We start from the raw sequence: 26,509 nt of genomic DNA on the forward strand, positions 1-26,509 counted from the left end.
GACAACAGTACTTAATGACTTTATTAATAATATGATTTCAACATAAAAATAACATTAAAATAACATGTTTCGTCCTCGTTAACAACTTGCACCATACGGCCACATGGTGGCGTTGTAATGCCAAGTTTGTTTGTTTTCCTTTTTTGTTTTTTCAAAAATACCAAATTGTTCTTCAGCCATCCAGTTCATTTGTTCTTCCCGCCATTCGTCGCTTCGTACATGGATTCAGACGCCGCCCTCCCCCCTCCCTCGCCCCGCCCCCTTTAAAAGAAAAATAATCAAACCCTTTATAAATACAGGCAACCCTGTCCCCTTGTCACAGACACATTATGACAACCACTGACACAGGAAACACCCCGTCTGCACATGCCCCTCCCTCCCGCCCCGCCCATCTCCACACATTATCAATGAACCATTTTCTCTATTTTTTTTTGTTTGTTTTTTTGCTTTTTCCTCATCCTCTAAAGATCCACACAGTAGATAATCTACCTTTGCTGTATTAAACACATATTATATATAATATAGACTCAGCTGAAATGCTCCACTCTCACAGCCCTGTGCACAGAGTTGCAAAGGGAAAGGACAGCTGGGGGGTTTCTCCCATCTACCTCCCATTCCCTTCTATAATGTTCCTCAACATTAACGATAATCACTCAGGCTTGTCATCTTTACTGCTTGCTGCAAGTTGCAGTTCATTAAAGCACATCTTCTGAGACAGATATTAATATTTAAGACAGTTTTCAGTGTTTTATGCAGATCCAAGCCAGAGAGGGGTTCAAACATTTAAACGAATAACAAACCAGGAAAAATGAAAAGCACTTTAACTTCCAGAGCATCTCCTCCCACTTTGCAACTCTTGTTTCTCTATGTTGTGTTTCCTCAGGCTCAAGTTGTCCTAACATAATAAAAATGAAGATGACGCACATTTACGAACGTGCAGAAAACCCAAACTGGACACGACAGAAAAACAAACCGTTTGTCTTCTGCTGAACCAAAGTGTGGACTCCTCACGTCCCTCCTTGTGGTCCAGTTATTTGTACTCGGAGGGTGATAAAGTTTAGCTCATCCAGCAGTTTTGTTTTGTTTGTTTTTCACCCGCCCGCCCAAACACGTGCTTCTCTGTGTTCAGCTGTCATCAGAATCATGATACAAAACAAAAAAACTAATTTTTACAGGGAACATCCCCAACATCTTATGCCTAAAACAGATCGACAGGCATGTTTGTGAATAATAGCGAGAACACATGCCAAAATAAAAGACAATTAAATAAGAAACAAATGGTTGGCAAACAAAACAAACTCAATTCATATTGTATTGCATGTAAATATTGTATAAAATCCTTAAAAATACAGTTTAGGTAACTACTTAAGTACTGAAGTCATCACAGCCAAAAGTGCAGAGGTCCATAAATAAAACGTTGACTGTGGGTACGTAGTGGGGCTTCTCCCACTTAACTCACTGTCTCCGTCACGACCACAGGGACCGAATGAGCGCCCGGTCAAAGGTCAGAGTTCGTGAACTAGGACTTCTAAGTTCCCACATCGGTGCACAGAGGACAGAGAGGAAAGTTGTTCGTTGGAAATTCTCTCCCATCGCTGACAAACACGCACGCAAGATGCACCATCGTCACTCACACGGCTGCGAAATTCACTCTCGGGCCTGAAGTTCTGCTGACAGAGGCACACCTCGGGAAAAATGAAGGTGGCGCAGAGGGAGGAAGGAGGGAGGGGCGGGAGGGGGGGCTACTGCAGGGCGCATGAGGCGGCGCTGATGCCGGTTTTGATTTTGAGACATCGTCCGTGTTCGTGCGGCGTCTACGGTAAGGGCAGAGGGAGTGCGGCGCCGAGCCAGGCAGGCAACAGAAGGAGAGAGCGAAGTATTAAAGCTATCGGAACGTCAGGGCAGAAGCACAGGAAAAGCGAGGAAGGAGATCAGTGGGCTGGTGTCTGAGAGCGTGAAGCCTAAAGGGGGCCACAAAAACCAACATCGAGTCCAGAACTCGTGCTCGGTCCTGACTCGTTTGGGCCTCACAAAACTGGCTCCTGAACGTGTCGAGCAGACGTTTGTTCAGATTACGCGACAGGAAGCTACTCACGATCAAGAGTAGTGTCGTTAATGTTCGATAAAACTGAAGGTCCCGTTAGGGGGACCTTCTGCAGCAGCGTTATAGATATATAGAGCATAGACAGAAAAACAAGTAAACGATATACAGTAAATACAAAGAATGTAAAGAGAAAACAATCAAACACTAAGAGCTAAAAATAAGTAGATATTACAGTGGACTCGATTACACAGAGAAGAAAGCGACATTTGTGCTTCTCTGGTTTGTTACGATCTTTCTACAGTGCGGTTTGATGCAAAGAAAACTATTGCATACAAATGATTGGCCTTTAGTCCACCGCGGGAGGAGAAGGCGGAGCTTCTCCGACCTGGTGGGATGGTGTCTGTTAAATGAGGTCACACTAAACACGCGAGGATAGTTTTTGCCAATTCAATTAGAGTTAAATTGTTCAAATCACTGTGCAAAGTACTCTCAACTACACAAAACCTTTACAGCAGTCGACCTCCATCATTTAACACCGTTTCAGTGCGTCGACGTGCTTTCCAATGAACTTTTAAAGCGGCGTTACTGATGATTGTCACTTCTGACTTTGTTCGAGTGCTCTGTTGACTGGTCCTGATCATTAATGCGTAAATCACCACGGCTAGCACGCTTACGTAGCCGCAGTAGGCTCGCAAACACCAACGATCCGGCTCGAAGCACCGCAGAGCAACGGGGAAGAAAATGAAAACCGCTCAATATAAACTTACATTATAATTAGATCAGATTATTGAAAGCCTTTAATATCAATATTGGCTTTAAAATAAACAAAACACAGTCTAGTCTCTAATATCACTACTTCTGGGATAAACTATTTTTAACACGTCTTAAATGTTTGAGATATTGAGTACATAAAGCCAATATGTTGATCACCATCATTATTTAAACAGACTGAGCCACGCAGCGTACAGTCACTGATCCGATTCGTTAGAAGAAGCCAGCTTTGTGAGACCATCAGTCCGATTCCTGATATAAAGACCAGCGTCTTTATTTTCTTGCATTCACATCTATTAGCGATGCCGTTGATATCGGACGCTTGGCTGTTAGCTGGTACGCTTAACGCTGCTTGAAGGAGGAGCCTATTGAACAGCACGCACTGGAAGGAACTACCACCTAATTCCAAAACTGGCCTTCTGAAAATTCCCAGAGGGCTCGATGAGTGGGAATATTATCGATAAAAAGGGACGACAGCCTACAGAGATGCAGAGGAGAAGCAGGGATGGAAGCTATTAGGAAAATACTGGATAGTCAGGCAGTCCAATTAATACTAGTTTCCCCAAGGGGAGGAGGGGGCTGGGGTGGGGGTGTTCAATCTGCGTGGACATGCCTAACAGAGCGCACCCCCTCCCCACTCACACACACATATACACACTGCAAGTCGCAGGAAAAAGGCACTAGAGTGGGGCTGTTTCTAGCCGTAGAAAAGTAAAAGCGATATACATTCATAGCTCACAGGTTTTCTGGGAATAAATACACAAAATGCACTTGTAGAAAAATAAAATGTAAAAAAGCGTGGCCCCTATTTTTTATTTATTTTTTGTAATTTTTGGAATCAGGGAGACAAGTATGGCTACTTTTTCACGGCTTTTTAAACCCCCCCTCCCCCCATTTCTCCCCACCTTACCGTGCCCGACCCAACACTTAAAAGGCAATTCAGGAGTGACCCTCCGCTGCTCCGGCTGCGAGCAGTCGAGCCCTTTCATGCACGCCGATATGGGAGGAAGGGAGGAGGTGGACGAGGGGGGGTGAAGTGGAGGGATGGAGCGAAGGGAGGGGTCGCTGTTGGTAGGAGGTCAAGGCTCAGCTTTCAGTGCGAGGAAGGAGAGGGGGAACTGAGGAGAACGCTTTCAGATGTTCGGACGACAGAAAGCTCAGTCACGCACACAAACAGCACACGACTCAGTGTCTTCATGTACAGTGTTCAAGCTGGAAGGACCCGGGAGGCAAACATGTGCACGAATCTCGGTACCGCTTTGCTTTAAAGCCTCACGCTGAGCATTCGCGAGCACTGCAAATACTCAACAACTGGTTTATAACACACTATAATTACCGAGGTTTCACACCCGCTGTTCAGACAGACACTTTGACCTTAGACGACGAGTATAATCCTTGAAACGGGACTATGTTACTCAAACTTATTTCTATTTAAAAAAAGTAAAATATAACAGTGGTTGTCTAGTGTATGATCCGTTTCTCCTACAGGACGCCGCCTTTGTTTGTAGCTTAGAGTCGGGACTAAAAGGCTTTCTGGCTTTTATTTACAGGAGTTTCTAAGACGCGTGCGCCATCTTTTACTGCCACAGAGGGGAAGGAATGAATTCAAGTGAAAGACCAGTCCCCAAATCTTTACTGCAGAGACCCAAACCGGGCTTAGAACAAAAAGTGGGCACAATTATCAGACCGGACCTCTCCGGTGCGCAGCGTTCTTCTAAAACGTTCTCGTCGTGTCCGATCGCGTGCAAACAGAGCAGCTAACGCTCTGGTGCGTACGCCGCGACTGCAACCCTTGCCCAAACCACGTTAGTAGTATTTTCAGTAAGTGAATCTTTTACTGCTCTAACGTGTGAGAGGAAAACAAGAGAAGAAGAACTGCTTCATGCATGAAAACCTCTTAAAACAAGAACTAAAAGTCTTTAACTCCTAAACTCTGATCAATATGATAACATGAGGAAACGCGCATCTGCTTACAACTACATTATAGTGTGTCACAATCCATTTGTTTGAAGTTTATGTACCTATTAATGTTAAACAGGTGGCTAATAAAGTAAAGTGCTACCTTAATTCTTTATATGTTGGTGTACGCTCGGGGGAAGCATCAAACTGGCTGTTTGTGTTCAAGCAAACAGAGAAGTCAGTAACCACAAAGACAACATCTCCCCTTAAACCTCAGCAGTGCTTGCACACACATGCTCGGACACACACACACACACACACACACACACACACACACAACTCAAGATGTCGAGAGAGAAATGAGCTCCAGCTGACAACGGGGGTGGGGGGGAAGAATCGGAGTGTTCTGCCGAGTAAGGAGTGTGCATGTAGAGGAAGAGGAGGAGGAGGGGGAAGTATTAGGTTTGCAGAGGCGGGAGCAATGAGGGTGCAGGAGGGTGGAGGAGGGGTTGTGGGGTGAATTCCACACCACTGCACAGACGCGAGACGAGAGACGCGTAGTGAAAATCCTGACTGCAGACGGAGTTCTGCCGCTCCGGCGTCTCCTTCCACGCCCGCTGCTCCTCCTCCGGCTCTCTCCCCGGCGTCGAGCGTAGGTGGTGGAGTTGTGTCTTCGTGTGTGCTTGTTCGAAGGTTCAGTCAGTCCCACGAAAGAGCTGCGACGGATCCGGCTGCCCGTCTCCTCTCGAAAGAGCAGACGCAGCGGCGAGGCCGCCTCCGCCATCCGCGGGCCGGCTTCCACTTCCTGTCACGTGGTCGCCTCCAGGTAGCTCTGTAGTTTGCGGACGGTGGACTCGTCCAGTGAAAAGAGGTCAAAGTCAAAGGTGGTGTTGGTCACGTTGAAATGGCCCGTCTCCTCGATCAGGTTGACGATCTGATAGAGAGGAAGATCAGTTAACGTCACGGCAACCGTTAGCACCGCACGCTCACAGAATCAGCATCACAGGGTGATGTTCGAGCACGCACCTGCTGCAGGACGTTACGCTCCCTTAATGCCATCAGTCTGCGGTGGAGGTCCACCAGTTCTTCTGTGTAGGCCTGCTCCATGGGACAGGACGGAAAAGAGGAGAATAAAGTCCAAGGAGTTTAAAAATAATAATAATAATGATGATAATTAGGGATGGGTACCGGTATCCGGTGCCATGATGGCACCAGTTCTGTCATAAACGGTAGTAACCAGACTGAAAAGCAGCGCACATTTCGGTGCTTTTTTTTCCTGAGCTGTGATACACTTTAGATTCTAGCCAATCGTTTTACGTTTCCGAGGATAGTAGGCGGGTCCAGGTACGTACGTTCTTTTAGAGCAGAGCTACAGATTAAAAATGCCCAAGGCGAAGCGGTCAAAGTCTGGCTGTACTTCACAGCAAAAGATGCAAACTCAGCAGCTGCAACAAGTGCTTTAAGCTGATACTGTGATGCTGTCAAAGGAGGTAACACCTCAAATCTGATGAAACACCTGGCGACGCATAGCGTTTTTTTAAAAGCCGAGAAATGCGCCGTATTTGATAGCTTGCTGCGAGACCTCACACCGAGCATCTACTGCGGGTGTGGTGCCTGTTATCGACCCGGAGTTAGCAACATCCCCCAAAAACCCAAAGAGGAGAGTCCTGGCCCCTAGCCCTGCCAGTGTAGCAGAAATGATGAGGATGATGATGCAGCAGCAGCAGCCGTTCTTCTCTGCGTGAGTAGCTTAATGTTGTTCGTGTGTAATTTACGTTGAGTAGGCTAACCACGTTATTACATTAATGCATGTAAGGTGAACTAGCAAACATCATCATAGCTACATGCGGCTGTCTTCTTGTTTGATGGCAGATACTCCCTTCACCCTGGACAAAAAGGCTAAAATGACCAAAGAAAAAGTGGAAAACAGTTAAACATGAGATGTTTTTGGACAAAGTTTGTGTTTTTTCCATTGATTAAGCTGCTTCCAGCCAAGAGTGATACCATATATGCCCCATAGCTGCAGAAAAGGCTAACATTGTTATCTTTTTACAATAAAAACAGCTGAACATGAGAGGTTTTTGGACCAATTTTGTGTTCTCCATTCTTTAAGCACCATTTCAAAAGTACCGGTTTGGCACTGCTATCGGATAAAACCTAAACGATACCCATCCCTAATGATGATAAAGTGTTTAAGAGTCTTCCTACTCTGTCAGAACAAAATTGTGACTCTAGAGAGATTTTTTTTCCTACATCGGGGAGATAAAGGACACATGCATGAAATACACGAGACGAACCATCTGGGAAAACTGGGAACTCTAAACTGACTCAGAGACAAGACGCATCAGTTCTGTCGTTATCAACCGATCAGTATGTTCCATCTTAGCTTCGTGGTAATCGATCCCAGCAGGAGGTAACAGCAGGAACAAAGAATCTCTTCTGCTTTTAGACGTTTAGTCTAAATGAGGTGCTGATGGGGGTTCAGTCACCACCTCAGCCAATAAATCTTCACGGGGGAATCTATAAAGGGTCGCATGTGTTCTCCAGATTTTGGGGGCTTTTAAATGCAGCATTTGCAGGTTTTACACTCTCATACTTCATGGAGCAACATCTGGAAGATCTGGTCCCAAATCGTCAGCGGTGTAAGAAGCACAAAGATACAGCAGCCGGGGTAATAAATAAATAACTACAATCACGAGAAAAACTGAGTCTGATCAACATCGTGAAGTTAGTAACTCAAAGAGACAAAAACATTAATAATCTGTTGGTGCTGGACATGGATTTCTCTTTGATTGACACCATAACATGTTTAGAGGGACTGACGTTTTGGACTCTTCCAACAAAATAAAGATCAGTTTACCAAACGCTACCTAAACATGACTTTAACCATCGAAGAAAGAAGAAAGATGTGTTTATGGGTTCAAAGGCCAGAGTCTGTCTGCATAATGGATGAATTTACTGGTCATTACTGCATCTTGAATCCATTAATGTGGCCCCCGAACGCTGTCTAAAAGCCTCGTGTGTGTGTGTGTGAGGTTTAGGCATAAAAAGTTTGATTTACCCTTCCTACCTTGTCGTATCCCTTCTTCATCACCTTCTCCGAGCGAAACGAGGAATCTGGGCTTTTTCGGACAGACACCTGCAGTTCAGAGACAACAGAAAGATGTAAAAGATGGTAAGAGGGGGGGCATACTGATGAGACCACCTGCAAAAAAAGGAGCAGGAATGCAAGTGCGAGCCAGGTGAATGCAGACCGCTTTAAGCATCACCTTTAACCCTTTAAGACCTACCATAGAACCAAGTCCACCAGAGCTTATATTATATGTTTACATGCTGTGGAGCCATTTTTGGGAGCATTTCAAGTTGCTATACATCAATACAACCATTACAGCCCAGATTTTAATAATATGTCTGCATTAAGTGCATAGTAATTACATAAATTGCAAAAAAGTGCAATAAACTACAAAAAAAATTGAAAATCGTTTTTGTTTTTTAACATATATTTTTAGTTAGAGAAATTTAAGAGGCTTATGCCTCAAAACTGTAAATACAAAAAAGTTGCACAAAATAGTTTCCCACAGCAGGAAATTTATTTTGAGTGTCTTCATAGTTTTATTTTTGAAATACACCAATTTTTATACACTGCAGGAAAAACGAAAATAAATATTATAATGCAAATTTGCAAAAAAGCAGCATCTGCATCAAAATAAACTATTTCCAGCAGTGCAATATGAGTCCTAAGCATCCCAGAAACCACACAGAAAGTCAGAAAGTCAAAGATAACTTTTAAAAACACCAGTATAGGCTCATGAGGCCCTGATGGTAAAAAAACTACATTTCCGCGAAAATGACGTCACTTCCGGTTTCGGGCAGGTCATGGCGGACATGCAAAAGTTTGTGCTGATGGACGTAGGAAGTGTTATGAACAGCTGATCAGATCGGCAAAGCGTGTTTCTGGAATATTATGTTTTTGTTGCTGCAAGTGCTTTTTATGCAGTTTTTGCAAAGCTATATGTGGAAGGAAACTGTGACCGAGGACAAGCTGATGGCATAAGATGTAAGTACAACTCCTCCGGTTTCATATGCAAAAAAAAATATTGCACTAGCTCACGTGGTTGCAGAGCTACCGGGATTTAAAAGTAGTTACGCAAAACAGAGCGTGCTGCTCCGACCGGTTTTAAAGGGTTAATAAAGTGTGCAGCAGAATGAGGTCTGTGTGACTCACTTTGTTATTGGAGGAGCTGTGTTTCTGTGGGGGCGGGGCGGGGTCTCGACTGGGGCGGTGGGAACCGTCGCTGCTGTCACTCTCGCTGTCCAGGCTGAGTCTGACAGGGGTACAGGGCGAGGTCAGAGGTCAATGACATGCACACACACACACACAGGCCTCGCCTGCTCCTACTGTTTATTGTAAGCAGAGTTAACCCTCGAGTAGAATTTGCCTTATAACATAACAATTGTACAGTAATGCTTTTTGCACATGAAGCTACTCAGCATAACTATAAAAAGGGAAAAATGATCAGTTAATACGCTCCAACTTTGACTTGTTTGATGCATATTGTGCAGCTTATATTCTCCCGTAGACACAGTGCATATTCACTGCTTTATTTCTCCTTTTTTACAGGATAAAAACACCTTAAAAAGCATTAAAAAGCCCAAAACATGCATATAGCGTGTCACACATGTAAGCTGAGTGCTATGCTAACGACTTCTTCACTGATGTGCATGTTTCTGTCACTAATGTCTGTGTAGGAACGCGTGACAGCTCAAAGAGTGGATGTGTTTTGGGGGACTGACCGAGAGTCGCGGTTAGGCGGGTTGGTTTTGATGGGCGTTTCTTCCTCTGAGGTGGAGTCATCATCATCCGACTCTTCAGACTGGATCTCCTCCACCATGGATCGCAGGGGGCCTGAGTGACGAGTCACACGAACCATCATCTCCCATCATTCTCAGCACCCAAAATTTGTATAAGGTCTAAATTTGCTCATTAAATTAAATAATCGTATCTAATGAAATTCTATTTTTATGTGAAATGGGTCGTAGTTGACAGAACCGTACCTTGTCCTTGTTTCTGTCCCGGCTCAAAGTCAGAGTCTGAACTGGAATCTGAACTGGAGCTTTGAGTGGAAGGACTGGAGGGAACCGACTGCTGTAAAGAGAAGGAGAGATCAACGAGTCCATGAAGAGACAATAACGACACTCATGGGACAGAGTATCAGATGGGCTCACGATGAAATCATTGTTTTTTCTTTTAAATGGACGGGTAAGAGAAGCTTAATCATGTCTCCAAGTAAACACCTCACTGCAGCCGAGAGTACGAGAGCTGAAACGACTACGATGAGAATTTACACATCAAACATTTCCCCGTTTCAAAGCTCGACTGAAGCGACCGTCTCGTCCTCCTACCTCTGATTTTGACGATGCTTCATCCTCTGAATTCGACTCTTCTGAGTCTTGTAGTTTCTTGGCCTCTTTCAGTTCCTGCGTGTCGTTTTTGCTCGGGAACCAGCGACCCTTCTCCTTCGGAGGCTTCTTCTCAGCGTACGACTGGTTTGCTGCGGACGAGGACGACACACGGGGGGAGGTTCCTGTGAAGGCCCCGCTGCCGGCGGGCCCCTTCGGCCCCTCGGAGCTCGCCTTCTTCTGCTTCTTAGCGCTCGGTTTGGGAGACTCCACCGTGGACGGCCGTTTCCCCGGTGCTTTGGGCTCCGGCGGCCCTCCGCCACCTCCTCCCCCGCCGCTACCGGCCCCCCCTCCTTTCGGAGACATCCCCTCCATCTTTGAGTCCTTCAGTGTGATTTTAGGCTCCTTGAAGGCCGCCTTGGGGAGGACCTTTACTTCTACATCTTTCACTTTGATGTCTGACGGCTTTTTTGAAGACGAGGACGAGGAAGAGGAAGGATCGCGGCCAGGCTTGCTGCTTCCGTCTCGATCGTTGTCTCCTTTTGAAGCGGCTTTGCTCTCAGAGTCCTTGCGTGGCCGCTCTCGGTGCTCCTTGGTTAACTTGTGTGGTTTGGGTCCTTTGCTGCTGCCTCCACTTCCTTCTTTGCTGGGTTCCTACAGAGAGAAACAACAACATCATCATCATCGACTCTTCTCCTCGACCATTCGGCTCAAACAGCCGCAAACAGAATATCAGCTCAGCTGCCTCGAGTACAAACGCACCGTGTCCTCCCAAGATTCCCAAATCAAGCCTTTCCAGTCTGGCATGTAATCACATTACATGTGACTGTCTCAGTAATTAGTCTAAGTAAACAGAATAACATCTGCCTAACAGCTGTATGAAGCTCCCCATCGCTCAGAGCTGAATGAGGACATCCTCAATTTCAGTCCCAGCATGTTGGTCATTAATAGGCTTGAGATCTTAGCCGATTCTGTTAGCTAGCTATAACTGTTAACAAGCAAGGCTATGTGGAGCTGCTGCTGATGGGAATGTCGTTAGCGTCGCTGGAATCCGGTTAGCGTGAAACACACTGAAACGTATTGATGGTGTTGGACAAATGTGATACGTGATTTGTCGCAGCAGACGAAGCATACGGAAAATCAATGACGGCTCCGTTTCTAGTGAGCTTCGGAAACAACATTAGCCGCCGCCCCCCACAACCTCCAACATCTCCAGGTTTGACTCGTGCAGCTCTGGATAGGGGTGGGGAAAAAAAAATCGATACTTTGTAGCATCGTGATATTTTGTTTACTAATAATGTATCGATACAGGGACAGCAGAAATCGATACTTTGTTACAAAAAAAGTTTTTGTGGAATGTTGATCAGCTCCTTTTTCTGAGCAAGAATCCTGACATTCCTTCACTGTCCAAATGTGTTTAACTTTTTTTTTATGGCAGCAATAAACATGACAGTTTACTTATTTTAATTTAAGACATGTTTTATTTTAATTAAGTTTAAAACTTTTTTATTTAATGTAAAATTCTATTTTGTTTTAATTTACTTTCAAATTCTTCAGTTGCTGAAGGGGCTGCATAGTTTTCATAAACTGCATAGTTCAGAATAGCTATAATTGTACCAGATGGTTGATTCAGTTAAGTTGGACTAGACTGTAATACAAACCGTTCAGTTTGTCAACAATAAAACTGAAATGAGAGAAAGACTGAGTGTGAGACTTTGATATTAGAGAAAATGATGATTGATAAAGTTTACCTTTATGTACAGAATCTGAATATCGCTAAATATTTTTTAAAATTGCAATAATATCGTATCGTGCGTTAAGTATTGTGATAATATCGTATCGTGGGATGTATGGTGATTCCCACCTCTAGCTCTGGACCACCTTTAGCAGGGTTTCTACTTGTTTAGGTTGCTCCCTGCAAGACCAATCGCAGATGGCTTTACCGTTGACGTCACACTTCCACACCACACAGCAGTCTTTAGTAGAAGACTGTCGTGCACTGCAAAATCCTAACAATTCTCAGACCAAGTTTATTAATAGTTTTATAGAGTAGGAAGCAAAGTATGAAGAGAGGAGGTGAGAGACACAGGTCTCAACCTCAACAGTGCTGCGTATCATCAGGTGCTGCTGAAATACTTAGTGGGCACGCCGAGCAGAGCGAGTCCAGCTGGGATCATTGGTCAAGCCGTCGGTTTTAAGGTGACAATTTTCACTTCTGACCCCACATAAGTTCATCACTACTGAGTGGTGAAGGAAAAATCAGTCAGAGTGCAACAAGTTGACATTTCTGTCTGATCTCAACAAATGACCGAAAAGGTGTATTAGTGACTCTGACCAGCAGATAATAACCAATCCCTGAGTTTGTGCCAAACGTGAATAATTTTCCTCAAAGAGCTGCTGAGACATCGGTCGTGAGAAAGGGGCAGATAAACACATCGTCAACCCCGAAGCATATTTCCTCACACAGCTGTCACCGGCACGGAGGCATAAAAATGCAAATGTGCAAACAAACGCGCCACAGAGTCACAAGAGCGGCTTTTAATAGAGCAGCGCCCACTCATCAGCAAACAGTTTTACAGCTTCTTCAAAGTGACACTATTAAAGTTGATGCACACATTAGAGCTTTTATCATATTGATTCGCTGTTAAACTGGAGAAAATGGCCACGTGCGTCTTCAGAGACTTCCTGCGCCGAGTTTTTCTGTGTCAGCAGATGGACACAGCTGGATGAAACCGTTCCAGCTCGAGCTGGTGCTCAGCAAACGCCCACTCGTGCCACGATAATCACGGGACTGATGAAACGCGCGTTTCTATGTCGAAATAAAAACACATTCGTTTGCACGCGTGCCACAATCGTGAGGCTTTAACAAACGACTGCGTACGAGAAGAACACAGCGGCCTGTTATCGCTTTATCAGCTCCTTATTTTATCAAAGAAGGAATCGACTTAAAAAACAATCTCCTTCCTACTTTTAAGAAAGACCGTGCCAGGTCGGTTCTGTGCTGGCCTGTGAGCTGGTAGAGTAAACGTGAAGGGATCAGTTTCCCGTTTTCTTCTGATATCCCTTCTTTCCTGGCAGGCTGAGTAATTCTGCGTACAGATGCTCAAAAACAGCTGGTAGTGATTAGAAGTCTGAGTCAGGCTGTTTTGAAGGCTGATTTAATGATTTTGTTAATGTCTTTTACCCAGACAGTGTGTGTGTTTTTAGAAAACGCAATCGTTGGAGTTGACCAATAAAGCAGATTATAAATTTAAGATGAATGAGAGAAAATAAAACGGTCTAACGGGATCATTTCTTCACCAACCTTTGACACGTGAGAGGTCTTGGTCTTCTTGGGGTCTGAGAAGGCAGAGAGGGGGATGGTGGGGAGCATGGGGTAGTCTGGGCTTGGCCTTGACATGGCCTCCGCCCCCTCGGGGACCACCAACACCTGAAATTCAAAAAAGAGGCTTTAATAGATGCAAGCTCTAAGAACTGAAGCAAAACACATGTTCATTTTCCCCGATAGATTTATAAATGGGCTTTATACTCAGTTTGGAAAGAAAATCAAACCGAATCAGTGTAAAAGATAAGAAATGTATCAGAATATGTGCAAATAAAAATGTATTAGAGAAGCATATACTGAGGAAGACGCGCTGCAGCAGCCGAGATAAAAACTGTCCTCACTTCCTGCAGCTCAAGTTTGATCAATTTCCGATGAACTGAGTGTTCATGGTGTGCAGCACCTTAAATGTACAACTACTCTGGGCTTGGAGGTTAACGGCTACTACAGCATTTACACATCGACACCATGGAGTTACATTAACCTCCTAGGACAGGGGTGTCCAACTCCAGGCCTCGAGGGCCGGTGTCCTGCAGGTTTTAGATCTCACCCTGGGTCAACACACCTGAATCACATGATTAGTTCGTTACCAGCCTCTGGAGAACTTCAAGACATGGGCTGTGTCCCAATTCAGGGTCTGCAGCCTTAAAGGCCGCATTTTAAGGCCGATTACGTCACAGCGACGCGACGAAGGCTGTCCCAATTCGAAGGCTGCTCGAAATGCGGCCCTCAAATGCGTCCTTCATTTCCCTGAATTTTAAGGATGTGGCGGTGTAGACTTCGTGGCCCAACATATCCCAGAATGCATAGCGCGGCGGTGGGTGTGGATAATTTTGCCGAAAAAAAAATGGCGGATGAGGGGCACCGAAGAGTAAACTTTAAGTAAGTACTGAATATGATGTCACTTATTTATGTGCAAATGTTTAATAACGAAGAACATTAAAACATTACTGTTGGTCACATGTCGGCAAAGTCATGTGACATTAGTGACGCTTGTACTAACTTGGTTTTAAAGCCTTTACTTTAAAATATACGCTGTTCAATAGTTGACATTAATCTTACAGAGAATGATCAAAGCTCATGTAGAAACAAACAAACAAATGAACAAAAGATTTTCTCCTTCATTTCTGTCAAACAAAGCTGTATGAAACGTTTCCAGCTGTTAGTATCATGGTTGCTAGGCAACCTGGGCAGCGCAACGGAGGCTAGACCGTCCCATTTCACAAGCCTCGCACTTCCGGCCTTAGCGGTCTTTGAGTACGCGGCCCTTGAGGATCGTTGAGGCTGCGTACTTTAAGGCTGCAGACCCTGAATTGGGATACAGCCATGTGGAGGAGGTCATTCAGCCGTTTAAATCAGCTGTGTTGGATCAAGGACACATCTAAACCCTGCAGGACTCCGGCCCTTGAGGCCTGGAGTTTGACACCCCTGTCCTAGGACAAAATTTTAAATATGCAGATCTCATTTTTCTCAGAAACAAAAATCAGGTAAATAAATAAAAAATAATCACGTAAATCTTTGTTTTTACATTCATCAGGTCTCAATCAGCCCAAACAGCAAAAATACATTAAAAATGCTATGAAAGAGTTCTTAGGAGGTGAAAATGAATCTCTGACGTGAGGTCACCTAAACAGGATCACACTATTCAGCCAAATTAAAGATATTTTTAAACTGTATAAAAAAAACCCTTCATTAGGGGGAAACAGCAGGGACATAAACGTTTTCTAATTATAGAATTGATTCAAATAATGTAACAACGTAACAATTTACAGCATATGTGGATTATTTAAGTCACACTTTCTTATTTATCAGCCGCAGTGCTGACTAAACCGATTCAGCGCCCTCGTGTTCACACAATCCCGCATTTAGCGTTCGGGCAATGGCGTGTGCAACATCCCAGCAGCTCCCGATCTCTCTCACACACACAAAAAGAGCACAAAGTGAAATCTCAGGGTTTAATTCCTTCTAAGACCCCTTTTTAACGTAAATCAATGCTTTTTAAGACTTTAAGTGATCTCCTCAATGCGGGTTATCTGCGGCTCTTAAAGGATTAAAATGGGAGTCGAGAACAGGAAAAAAAACACTTAGCGCCAACGACTCCTCCCACGTTAACGCTAAAATACAGTGTGGCGTACGTGCTACTATTAGCGTCTGATATTCACTTTGATCAGCCATTTAGCTCTCAGTCAGTCAGCCTGGCTACGAGCCAAAGTGTCAGGCAGCCTCACCCCTCCAGCTTTGATCAGCTTTCTCCTGAATTCTTTGGTGGGGTTGTTGAAGGTGAGCTTCTCACAGCGCAGGTGGTTGACTGGTGGGTTGCCCTCCAAGTTGAGGAAAAGGTCGTAGTTGAAACACACTTTTTTGGGCTCCTCCTGAACAGGGAGAAGAAAAAGAATGAAGGTTTTAGAAGTCCTTACGCAGCACGTGTGGCACTCGGTCGTAGACATTTCACAACACACAATAAAAGCTGAATGACTGCACCGTCAACCCGGAAAGTCAACAGAGCAGAGACAATGCTGGAGCTGGAGCGCTGATAAGAAACATTCCTGAGGGAAGCTGTACGGAGCGGAGCGACACAGGCACTCTTAAAAGATTTTATAAATAAATTTTTTAAGTAACCGCGATGATGGCTTAATGGTCGCTAATATTTACTTTCCTCTTCAGTCTTTTCTGGATCATCCTGACAGATTCGTCTCATTGTTTACAGAAGCTACTCGCACTTAAAAGGAGGATGTTGCAATTTTGGAAGCAGTTCAAAGGTTTAACATTACAAAGAACCACAGAAGATGATGGCACACTAATGCGCACAGGCCCTGTATCGTAATGCAAGCGGAGCGGTTCCTCCATCGTTCTTCTCAATGGCTGACATAAAGATGCCAGTGCTGTGTGATAACTTCACTCGTCACTAATAGAAACAACTGTTTCCACACCAGACGAGCCTTTGCTAACACAGGACTGCATACGAGCATTTCTCCTGAAGTGAAACTGATCCTATAACACGGCTCACCACAGGAGCGCACTCTGCTGCAATATCACTTTAAGGTGCTACAGATTTGAATCATTTAACATTCAGGTAATCGCATTACTTTAAAGTACAAGAGTAAGATATCTGCCCTTATGTCAAATTAAAAACCGACAGTTTTGAGTTACTATATCACAAATGGAGCCACAGCAAACGCGATTCAATGCACCAGATGTCAGCACACCTTTCATTACTCTAGTTACTTTTTGCCTGCCTTTAACCCTTTAAGACCTACCATAGAACCAAGTCCGCCAGAGCTTATATTATATGTTTACATGCTGTGGAGCCATTTTTGGGAGCATTTCAAGTTGATATACATCAATACAACCATTATAGCCCAGATTTTAATAATGTGTCTGCAAAAGTGCAATAAACTACAAAAAAATTGAAAATCGTTTTTGTTTTTTTAACATATATTTCTAGTTAGAGAAATTTAAGAGGCTTATCCCTCAAAACTGTAAATACAAAAAAGTTGCACAAAATAGTTTCCCACCACAGGAAATTTATTTTGAGTGTCTTCATAGTTTTATTTTTGAAATACACCAATTTTTATACACTGCAGGAAAAACAAAAATAAATATTATAGTGCAAATTTGCAAAAAAGCAGCATATGCATCAAAATAAACTATTTCCAGCAGTGCAATATGAGTCCTAAGCATCCCAGAAACCACACAGAAAGTCATAAAGTCAAACATAACTTTTAAAAACACCAGTATAGACTCATGAGGCCCTGATGGTAAAAAACTACATTTCCGCGAAAATGATGTCACTTCCGGTTTCGGGCAGGTCATGGAGGACATGTGATAGTTTGCGCTGACGTCTATTCCAACGTAGGAAGTGTTACAAACAGCTGATCGGATCGGCAAAGCGTGTTTCTGGAATATTATGTTTTTGTTGCTGCAAGTGCTTTTTATGCAGTTTTTGCAAAGTTATATGTGGAAGGAAACTGTGACCGAGGACAAGCTGATGGCATAAGATGTAAGTACAACTCCTCCGGTTTCATATGCAAAAAAAATTATTACACTAGCTCACGTGGTTGCAGAGCTACCAGGATTTAAAAATAGTTACGCAAAACAGAGCGTGCTGCTCTGACCAGCTTTAAAGGGTTAATGACATCGTTGCTTTTCCCTGTAAAATATTTTAAAAGTGTCAGCCAGCACACTCGGGTACTCTGAAAGCCATCGGGGATATTCCTTCTTACGAGCTCCTGGAGGCCGAGAGTCATGCAGCCAGTGTTTTGGTCTGCAGCAAATAATAATACCATCTATAAACGTCGCCTTCCTAACGCCTTTGCACTTGTGCAGTCACCTGTAATCACACGTCCAGCCCACGCTTCAGTCAGAGTGCACACACTGTGATTCTAGATATGACCGAACAAATTTATCTAGTGCTCCAAATATTCACCGCATCTCTCTTCATGCAAAGGTTATTGCTGCAGTTTTTATGACATGTTGTTTATATGCAGGTCTTTTGCAAGTCGGATCTGTGCAAACTCTCAGAGCAGCCATGATGGCCACAGCCACCACAAATCTGATCTGATTAGCTGTCCTGAGGCTCTTTAATAGAACTATTGATTAAAAGCTTTCATCTCATGATGACTTCAAATCCTCCAGCAACACTTTGTCATGTGGAGCCACGATCTAGACGTGCAGAAAGTCACGCCTAACAAGTCCAGAATCTTATAATCACGCGTGTGCAGCCGATCTAAGTGGAAATCACAGGCGTACTTAACTTAGTTTCATAAACTACAGGTTTGATAATTGCTTGCCAGTAATCACTGGTTACTCAGCTTTGGGGGGCTCTGCTTCCAGTCTAATCTTTCTAAAGTCTACCTTTGATTTTCCATAAGAGGATAAAAAGTAGCCCAGCCTTTAATTAGTAAATTATGTGATTATTGAGAGCTGATACTTCTGATTTATAGTGTACATATTTTTCCACCAGGGGTTCTGAACCCTCACTGCCTTTATACGGCCACAAGTAATTGCATTACTCCTGGTTTAGACGGTAACTTGATTACGTGCACATCAAGTAAAAGGGAAACCCAGTTTTCTCTATCAAGTTAAGGAGTTAACCCGATTAACATGAGTATTGCTGGAAAAGCCTGATTTCTCCTTATATGCTGCATTCCTGTGAGAATGTAAAGGCAGCCTTAAGTCCCATTCAGACTGAGATGCATCTCTAAGGGAGGCGATTGTGTCGTTATTTGCAGCGGTCAGTGTTTTTTACCCCCCCAGTTTTCCTGCAAGCCTCTGCAGAGCATCAGATTTTTCTCTCTGCTTTTTCCTGTTTTAACCATTTTAGCTCAGCTACGTGTAAAAATGATCTTTTAGAAAAACTAACATTTTCTAATGCATTTGAAAATTGACAAAAAGACTTTATAGAGATTAAAGTTTAGATTCCAACACATTAAAAACAAAAGGGAGTCCACATATAACCCAGGTGATGGGTGGCCTTCAGGTATTCTCACCTTGTTCTTGAAGTAAACCTCAATAGGCATGAGGAAACCTGCGTAGCCCGACTCCTCCACTTTGTACGGAGGCTCCTTGCATACTGCAGAGAGACAAATATGTTTTTTAACCCCCAATAAAGAAAATAAATAAACCACCGACTGTAACAAACTCTGTTGAGATCACAATATGCCCGTATATTTTCACATTACTTAATTTAAAGGGATGCAAAAACAAAACGGCGGCACAAACTAGTGAGAAGCATGCTTTTATTCTGATAGGATTGCGTGTTTTTAGCATTAAATGATAGTGGACTAATTATTGGCGTAAAGAGAAAATTAATTACAACAATACTCCTACTGGGCTGTCACAGCAGTACAGTTTATCTTTGTGCAAACTAGTGAGAAGCATGCTTTTATTCTGATAGGATTGCGTGTTTTTAGCATTAAATGATAGTGGACTAATTATTGGCGTAAAGAGAAAATTAATTACAACAATACTCCTACTGGGCTGTCACAGCGGTACAGTTTATCTTTGTGCAAACTAGTGAGAAGCATGCTTTTATTCTGATAGGATTGCGTGCCTGCCCTCACTCTGACCTCCAACAAACAACCTCATTTCAACATTTAGAAATCTGATTAATTTCTCACGTGTCACATGTAACAGGAAGAAATGTGTCATCTGTATAAAATCACAAAAAGGAGTGAAAAACAAAACCGTTTCCCTCTCAATGATTCGGCGCCTTTTCTTTTAAATCGCCGGCTGTTTTCACTGTGTGAGATTTTAAAATAAACTAGCAGAGAAGGAAAATGTGTGGTTGTGTGAATGTTTACGTGTCGTTATTGCTCCGTCCTACCTCTCTTGGGTTTGGGGAAGCTCTCGTGCAGGCGGAAGACGACCTTCTCTACAAAGTGCTGGATGTCACCGGTCTCTGGGCCTCGAACAAACACCATCCAGTCGTGGGTGAAGCCTTCTGATGTCACCTTCTTCCTTAGCTGAGCTCGGTGGCCCAACTCTAGTTTTACCTGCACAGTGCACTGAAAAGAGACAGACAGAGTACTTTAAATACCAAGAATGAAGGTGTTCAATTCAGTTTTATTTACACAGCAACAAATCACAACAACAGTTGCCTCAAGGCGCTTTATATTGTACAGTAGATCCTACAATAACAGATACAGAGAAAACCCAACAATCATGTGACCCCCTATGAGCACTTTGGCGACAGTGGGAAGGAAAAACTCCCTTTTAACAGGAAGAAACCTCCAGCAGAACCAGGCTCAGGGAGGGGCGGGGCCATCTGCTGTGATTGGTTGGGGTGAGAGAAGGAGGACAGGATAAAGGACAGGCTGTGGCATGGGAGCAAAACCATAATTTCAGGTATTGTAAAAACAAAACTCAGATTTAAGAGATTGAGAAACTCATACTGACATTGTGTCACGTAGAAGTGAGAAAAGCACAGAAAATTAATCCCTTGAGATTTTTATGGGACAAAGGCAACCTGAACTTAACTGGCTTCTCCCTCCAGACAATACTGTCACTCAGTTTGGTTTTTATTCATCAGCCAAAGTCAAGGGGCTTTAAATCTATACAACACAGGACACCGATAGGATAAACCTCCTAGTTTGCAACCAACTAATAATCAGCACCTTATTTTCTATGCAACCTTCTTGTTTTTGGTCTTCCGAGTCAGCAAAAAGGTGAAAAAATGAGAATAAATACATAAACGCTGAGCCGATATTTTCCATTGTCTTGTTAGAGACTAACCATCTTTTGATTTGAACTTAACTCATTTAAAAAGCTTGTTAAATGTCATCTGTGCTGGAAAAGTGAGGCCAACTCAAATAATATCTGTCCGTCCATCCATATTTCTTAACCGCTGTCCAGTACGCCCTCGACAGTCTATTGCAGAGATAACAGACTCACAATCACACTTACATCTATTTCAGAATCACTGATTAACCAATCATGCATGTCTTTGGACTAGGGGTGGGGGAAAAAATGGATACTGTGTAGTATGGTGATATTTTGTTTGCTAATAATGTATGGATACAGGGACAGCAGAAATCGATACTTTGTTACAAAAAGGTTTTTGTGCTCTGACTTCAGAGCATGTTGATCCTTTTTCTGAGCAAGAATCCTGACATTCCTTCACTGTCCAAATGTGTTTAACTTGTTTTTGGCAGCAATAAACATGACAGTTTACTTATTTTAATTTAAGACATGTTTTATTTTAATCAAGTTTAAAACTTTTTTATTTAATGTAAAATTATATTTTGTTTTAATTTACTTTCAAATTCTTCAGTTGCTGAAGGGGCTGCATAGTTTTCATAAACTGCATAGTTCAGAATAGCTATAATTGTACCAGATGGTTGATTCAGTTAAGTTGGACTAGACTGTAATACAAACCGTTCAGTTTGTCAACAATCAAACTGAAATGAGAGAAAGACTGAGTGTGAGACTTTGATATTAGAGAAAATGAATATTGATAAAGTTTACCTTTATGTACAGAATCTGAATATCGCAAAATATTTTTAAAAATTGCAATAATATCGTATCGTGGGATGTTTGGTGATTCCCACCTCTTCTTTGGACTACGCAGGCACACGGGTACATGCTCCACACAGAAAGACCCCCAGCGGGGGGTTCAAACTCAGGAGGTGACAGCATTAAATGCACCACTATGTGACCCACAAATTAAAATTAATTTTTTTAAAAATCTGCGGTAGTTTATTTGTTTTCTAAGGATTGATATCACAGATGATAAAGGAGAAGGTGCTTTTAGCAGCACCTTTATTTCTGAACGTATCACCACAAAGAGACATCTGCATGTGTGATTGGGCCTGATTTACACCGAATGACCTTCCTGATCCAGTCCTCCCATTTATCCAGGCTTGGGACAGGCACTCAGCTCGTGACCCCCTGAGGCTGGGTTTGTGTAGCCTCCCAGACTCAAACCACACTTTATTTTTTTCACATGCAAGGTGAATGTGCTAACCGCTAAACTGCTCGATTAATGATTAAGAAGAAGAAAACAAAAACAGCTCACACAGTTTTAAGTTGGTTTGACACACTCAGATTATTTCACCTTTAACATCATTCAGCACTAGCTTACACTAAAGTAACCTGCTAGCAAATAAAGAGGAAATAAATACTAATGGAATAGTTCATTCATTTTTATATTTTACTAACAAATAGTTTAATAGCTTAATAAAACTCAGAGCATCACTGAACACAGCAAAGATTTTCAGTCAGTTTAACAACTACAGCCAAACGTGGCCAGACTTTGTCGGCCATCTCTCCTCTTGTTTCTGTAACATAATGAATCTCTGGCTTTCTGACACTTGGCTAAACAACAGCTTTTGGTTTGGTCCTGAAAACATTGTATCCAACTGCAAAACAATTAAATACGATTAAAACTGGAAATCTTTCATTTTTGGGCGATGACGTCACCGTGACCTTTACTTCAGTTGTTTTATAGAGTCGGCTATTAATCATAACAACTGTCTACAGATTTTAAGTCAATTATCAACTGCATTACAATCGATAATGACTGTAAGTCAAAGCCCCGTGCTATTGGCTGCATCCCGGTCCCTGGCAGTGATAAATTACAGCAGCAGAGACACCTTCCAAGCTGAGGTAGCTTATGAAATAAACATAAGCAAAGCCAGTTGTGAGATTAATCCACGGAGCAATTATTCATTGGGTCGCGATTCCACCTTGAACAAAACCTCTGAATCTCTCGAGTGTTAGGACTCGACACTCGAGAGGAAAGGGGCCGGACAGAAACAAAGCCGGACTCATGCAGGGACGCTCCCAGTGGAATGGGAGTGATTAGGTGCCCGAGCAGAACAATCTCAAAAGGTTTGTCCAGAAGAGGGTCGCGTTGTTGGGCCACAACTGTCTGCCAAGAACAATGACAGCAGCGGACCACGCAAGTGACACAGCGCTGGTGGAGATAGAGCGCAGGAGGGGAAGCGAGGGGTGGAGGCAGGCGGGGGACAGAAAGGCACTTTATGTCCAGGGGAGGACTGAAGAATGTGGGGATTTGGCCCCTGCACCGAGGAGCTCGTGAGCTGGGACCGAGCGGGGGGATTAGAGGGGACAGGATTGAGATGAGCTGGTCTGGCACTCCCCAGCACGAACGCACACAAATACGCACACACAAACAGGCATGCACATACACCTCCCCGCCTGGCGCTCTGCCCGGCCATTCTGTGGCAGTAATGCCCTTAAACTCCAGACTCCACCACACCCACAGCGAGCCGCCATGGACTCCCTCCAATCATCAGTGCCCCCTCCCCCTGAGGAGCTGGTTTAAAAAAAATAAATAAAAGAAAAATCAGGGTTGTGATAAGCAAACATAAAAATCAGGATGACAACGAGCCAAAGAGGAAGATGCTGATTGCGCTTCGGAAACACACAAAAAAGAATGAGCCCTAAAATTAGGTGATTTCAGTAACAAGTAAAGTTTAAAAACATTTAAATATAAATAAAAACTAAAACAAGGGGATTTGAGGATTTCTTCATTCTCTGATATTATGATTGATCCTTTAGCAAAATGAAGAATCACTGAGGAAAAAATCTCTCACAATTTTTAAGCAGAAAAAAATAGAAAGAAAAAAGCAATTAGCTCCAGGAGTGCGTGCAATATAATAATAATGAAACGAATTAAGAGAAAGAGACAGAGAAACCCGTCCCGAGGTGAGCAGTTAATTAGCTGATAGTCAGAAATAGGTGTGGAAGTTTTTGATGACTAAAAAGATAAATCAAAACATCAATATTCTCTCGTTTCACCTTCTTGAGAAATATTTTCTCATTTGTTTTGACAACAAACTGAATATTTTTGTGGGGTGATGGCTGAACATCGCAAGTCATCTGACGCCACTGCCTTGATTATTAGACTGGATCATTTTCAGACTCATCATTTAAGAAAACAATCAGCCGATTTATCGATAACGCCGTAACACGATGAAACAAGAAGTGTACTCTTCCATTAAACACATTTTGTTGGTGCAGTTGCAGGAAAGTTTACAATTAACATCTATTTTTATTATCAGTTAGTTTATAGATTTATTTTCTTCAGTTGTTAATTGATAAATTAAGCTATTAAATCTCTGTCGTCTACACATTTCCAAATCTAAGGTGACATATTCAGATGTCCCAAACCAAATCAGAGAAGCAACGAAAATTTCACCACAAGATTCAAAATGATTTATAATATTTAAACAGTTTAAACTTCATGACAACAAAAAGCCAGAATTATGAAGACACAAATGAACTCAACACTGGTGCAGATACACAGGAACCAGAGTGTCAAACTGCATCTCAGTTTAGTTCTACTAAAATAAGCTGGGCAAACAGGCGTGTGGAGACACAGTTATTCAGCTAACTTCCATCAAAGCCAATGCATGGGATAAAAAAATAAATAACACAAAGCCACCGATATTGAAATGATGCGTGCATGCCCCCTCTCTCTTTCACTCACACAGGGCTTCAATTGAGGGGAAATACAAATTTTGGCAGACACCCTGGCTCCCATGAAAACAATGAACTCCCAGCTGCCATGTAAATAACACCCCTCATGACCGTGTTAATCTCTTCCAGCAAATGAACGATTAAAATAAAAGTCAGAAAGTTTGCCTGAAAGGGGACGAACAAGCGCGCTCGACACCAGTTGTCTTGTGGGGATGCTGAACTCTTTCCCCGTACCTCGCAATCTACGAGATAACGTGGATAGAGGTGAAACAGTTACTTGTACTGGGAAATGGTCAATCCCTGGGAGCCACAGGGGAGTCACAAATAGCCTATCTGCAAAGAAAACAAGTGAGCATTGGAAATAGGGTGTGCGAACGAGCGTGTGAGGATTATGAAAAGCTGCACGACCACTCATCCTGTCATCTCAACTGCAGCGTTCATGCCACAAAGATCAGAGCACGAGAAAAGAGAAAAAAAGGGGCTCCTTTGCTGTCCACACAGAAAGCTGTATGACTAATCAAGCTGCTATCCCGCTGCTAATGTCATGATATTGGACTATGCAATAAATTGAATTCCCCATTTTTAGTCTAAACTTGGGTCTGAAAGAGCAATTTAAACCTAATGAGATCTAGTCCAACAACCTTGCAAATATATCTCAGTGTTCTGAAGTGCATTTGGATCAGTGAGGCCAGACATGCTCACTGCAAACACTTTTAGGAACAAAGCAACTCCATTCAATGGGAACACACTACAAAATGACATCGCTGTGCCCTTGATCAAGGTAGAATTTGAATGTGTACACGTGAAATGCCAGTGCGCGTGGTATTTGTGTAAAGTGTTTGGAAAAGCTATTTGCAAATCTTGCCCATGTAACAAAGGTAACATGCGTAGCACAAGTACAGCTAGAGAAAGCATTTAACTTGTAGCAGGAGACTTCCTCTGGATGCACTAAAACTTCAAAGGGGCCAAAGCAGAGCGGAGACCCGTTCCAAGAAAGTGGCTGAGCCACTTTCCATGGGTGTGTGTGGCCTAGCCATCTGAAGTAAGTCCTGAATAGCCTCAGGCATTTTGAGAGTAACCCATTCAGCAGCATCTACTTTACAGTTAGCAGATATGTAATTTGGTTTAGCCTCTTTTCTGTTTCTGTGAAATAAATTAGGTACCTTTTTATGGTGTCATAAATTTTAACTGCGCGAATTTATATGTGCATTGCACAAAATGTCGAGGCACGACACTGCAAGATCACAAAGTTTACAGACCAGCCTTTAAAATTATGTTTTATACTGAGGTTTCTCTGCTTTATAATAAGCAGCAAATCTTTACTGGACTCAACATTTGCCACACACGGAGCCTGTCAGTTTTTCACCATGCCACACGAAGGTGATGACCATTAAACATTAACCAAGTGCTGGCAAATAATGCAGACACTGCATGCTGTACGCAGATTGCTGGTTTTATTTGCTTTGTATGTTAAGGTTTCAGGCCGCTGGCACTGGAGACAACACCCGCCTCTCCAGGTTTCTCTCCCCCGGCGCCTTGTAGCGACTCCTTAGCTTTTAGCCAACGGCCGACACTGTCCTCATAGGTAGATTAGCTTAGCTCGGCGGTACAAAACCTCGACTTCAAACTGGTCTTCGTGCTGTTTAACGTTGTGCATGTGCTGTTTAAAGCCAGCAAAGCAGTAGCTGTAGCTCTCTTTGTGTGCCTGGCTGTGGCTAGAGCTATGCAGCGGTACTGACTGAATGGTGTAGTAGACTGAGCTCAGCTAGCGGTAAATACCGATGTATGAGTGCCCAGCTAGCATAGCTCCAGAGCCAAACAACTACGAGTTCATTAGCAGCAGGAGCATTTTTTTTCTTCTGGCTAGCAGAACAGAGGATTCATTCCTGACCAGCCAGCGCTTAGCCTGCTGCCATTTAGAGCCTGAAAAGTTCATATAGCGTCGGGAGACACAAAAGCCACTCTACCTGGTTCTCCATGTTTCTCTGGCCTCAGTGAATGATGGATATATTTACAGCGGCGTTAGTGGAGCTTCTACCCAGCCTCGTCTACTCATTGTGTGTCTATCCTTCTGCCCAAAGCGGAAGGCAGACGGCTCCCTCCCCTCGCAGACGGCATCTGGCAGGCTA

The 26,509-nt window shown here is 43.2% G+C and overlaps 1 protein-coding gene across 4 annotated transcripts; it reads right to left on the bottom strand.

Moving 5' to 3' along the window:
• Nucleotides 1-26,509, bottom strand: mllt1a (MLLT1 super elongation complex subunit a). 4 transcript variants are annotated; one of them, XM_085136932.1, is made up of 12 exons: nucleotides 26,348-26,509; nucleotides 19,762-19,942; nucleotides 18,926-19,008; nucleotides 15,665-15,808; nucleotides 13,419-13,544; nucleotides 10,118-10,768; nucleotides 9,770-9,857; nucleotides 9,509-9,620; nucleotides 8,940-9,039; nucleotides 7,785-7,853; nucleotides 5,741-5,812; nucleotides 1-5,648 (listed from the first exon to the last, which is right to left on the bottom strand). In XM_085136932.1, exons 1-12 carry the CDS (start codon nucleotides 26,357-26,359, stop codon nucleotides 5,523-5,525), a joined length of 1,764 nt encoding a protein of 587 aa, XP_084993058.1. In that variant the 5' UTR covers nucleotides 26,360-26,509; the 3' UTR covers nucleotides 1-5,522. The 4 variants fall into 4 exon arrangements, with proteins under 4 accessions (XP_084993058.1, XP_084993056.1, XP_084993057.1 ...); XM_085136930.1 differs by having other exon boundaries at nucleotides 7,776-7,853; XM_085136931.1 differs by having other exon boundaries at nucleotides 9,770-9,860; nucleotides 26,348-26,508.

Source organism: Neolamprologus multifasciatus, chromosome 17 (genome assembly GCF_963576455.1).
Source record: "Neolamprologus multifasciatus chromosome 17, fNeoMul1.2, whole genome shotgun sequence".
Taxonomy (NCBI): domain Eukaryota; kingdom Metazoa; phylum Chordata; class Actinopteri; order Cichliformes; family Cichlidae; genus Neolamprologus; species Neolamprologus multifasciatus.

What these genes read in the sequence shown, in the direction of transcription:
- mllt1a (XM_085136929.1), bottom strand. An exon ending in AGGTTTACTTCAAGAACAAG is followed by an intron (nt 15,809 to 18,925) that starts GTGAGAATACCT and finishes CTCCCTGTTCAG; the next exon opens with GAGGAGCCCAAAAAAGTGTG. An exon ending in AGCTGATCAAAGCTGGAGGG is followed by an intron (nt 13,545 to 15,664) that starts GTGAGGCTGCCT and finishes TTTGAATTTCAG; the next exon opens with GTGTTGGTGGTCCCCGAGGG.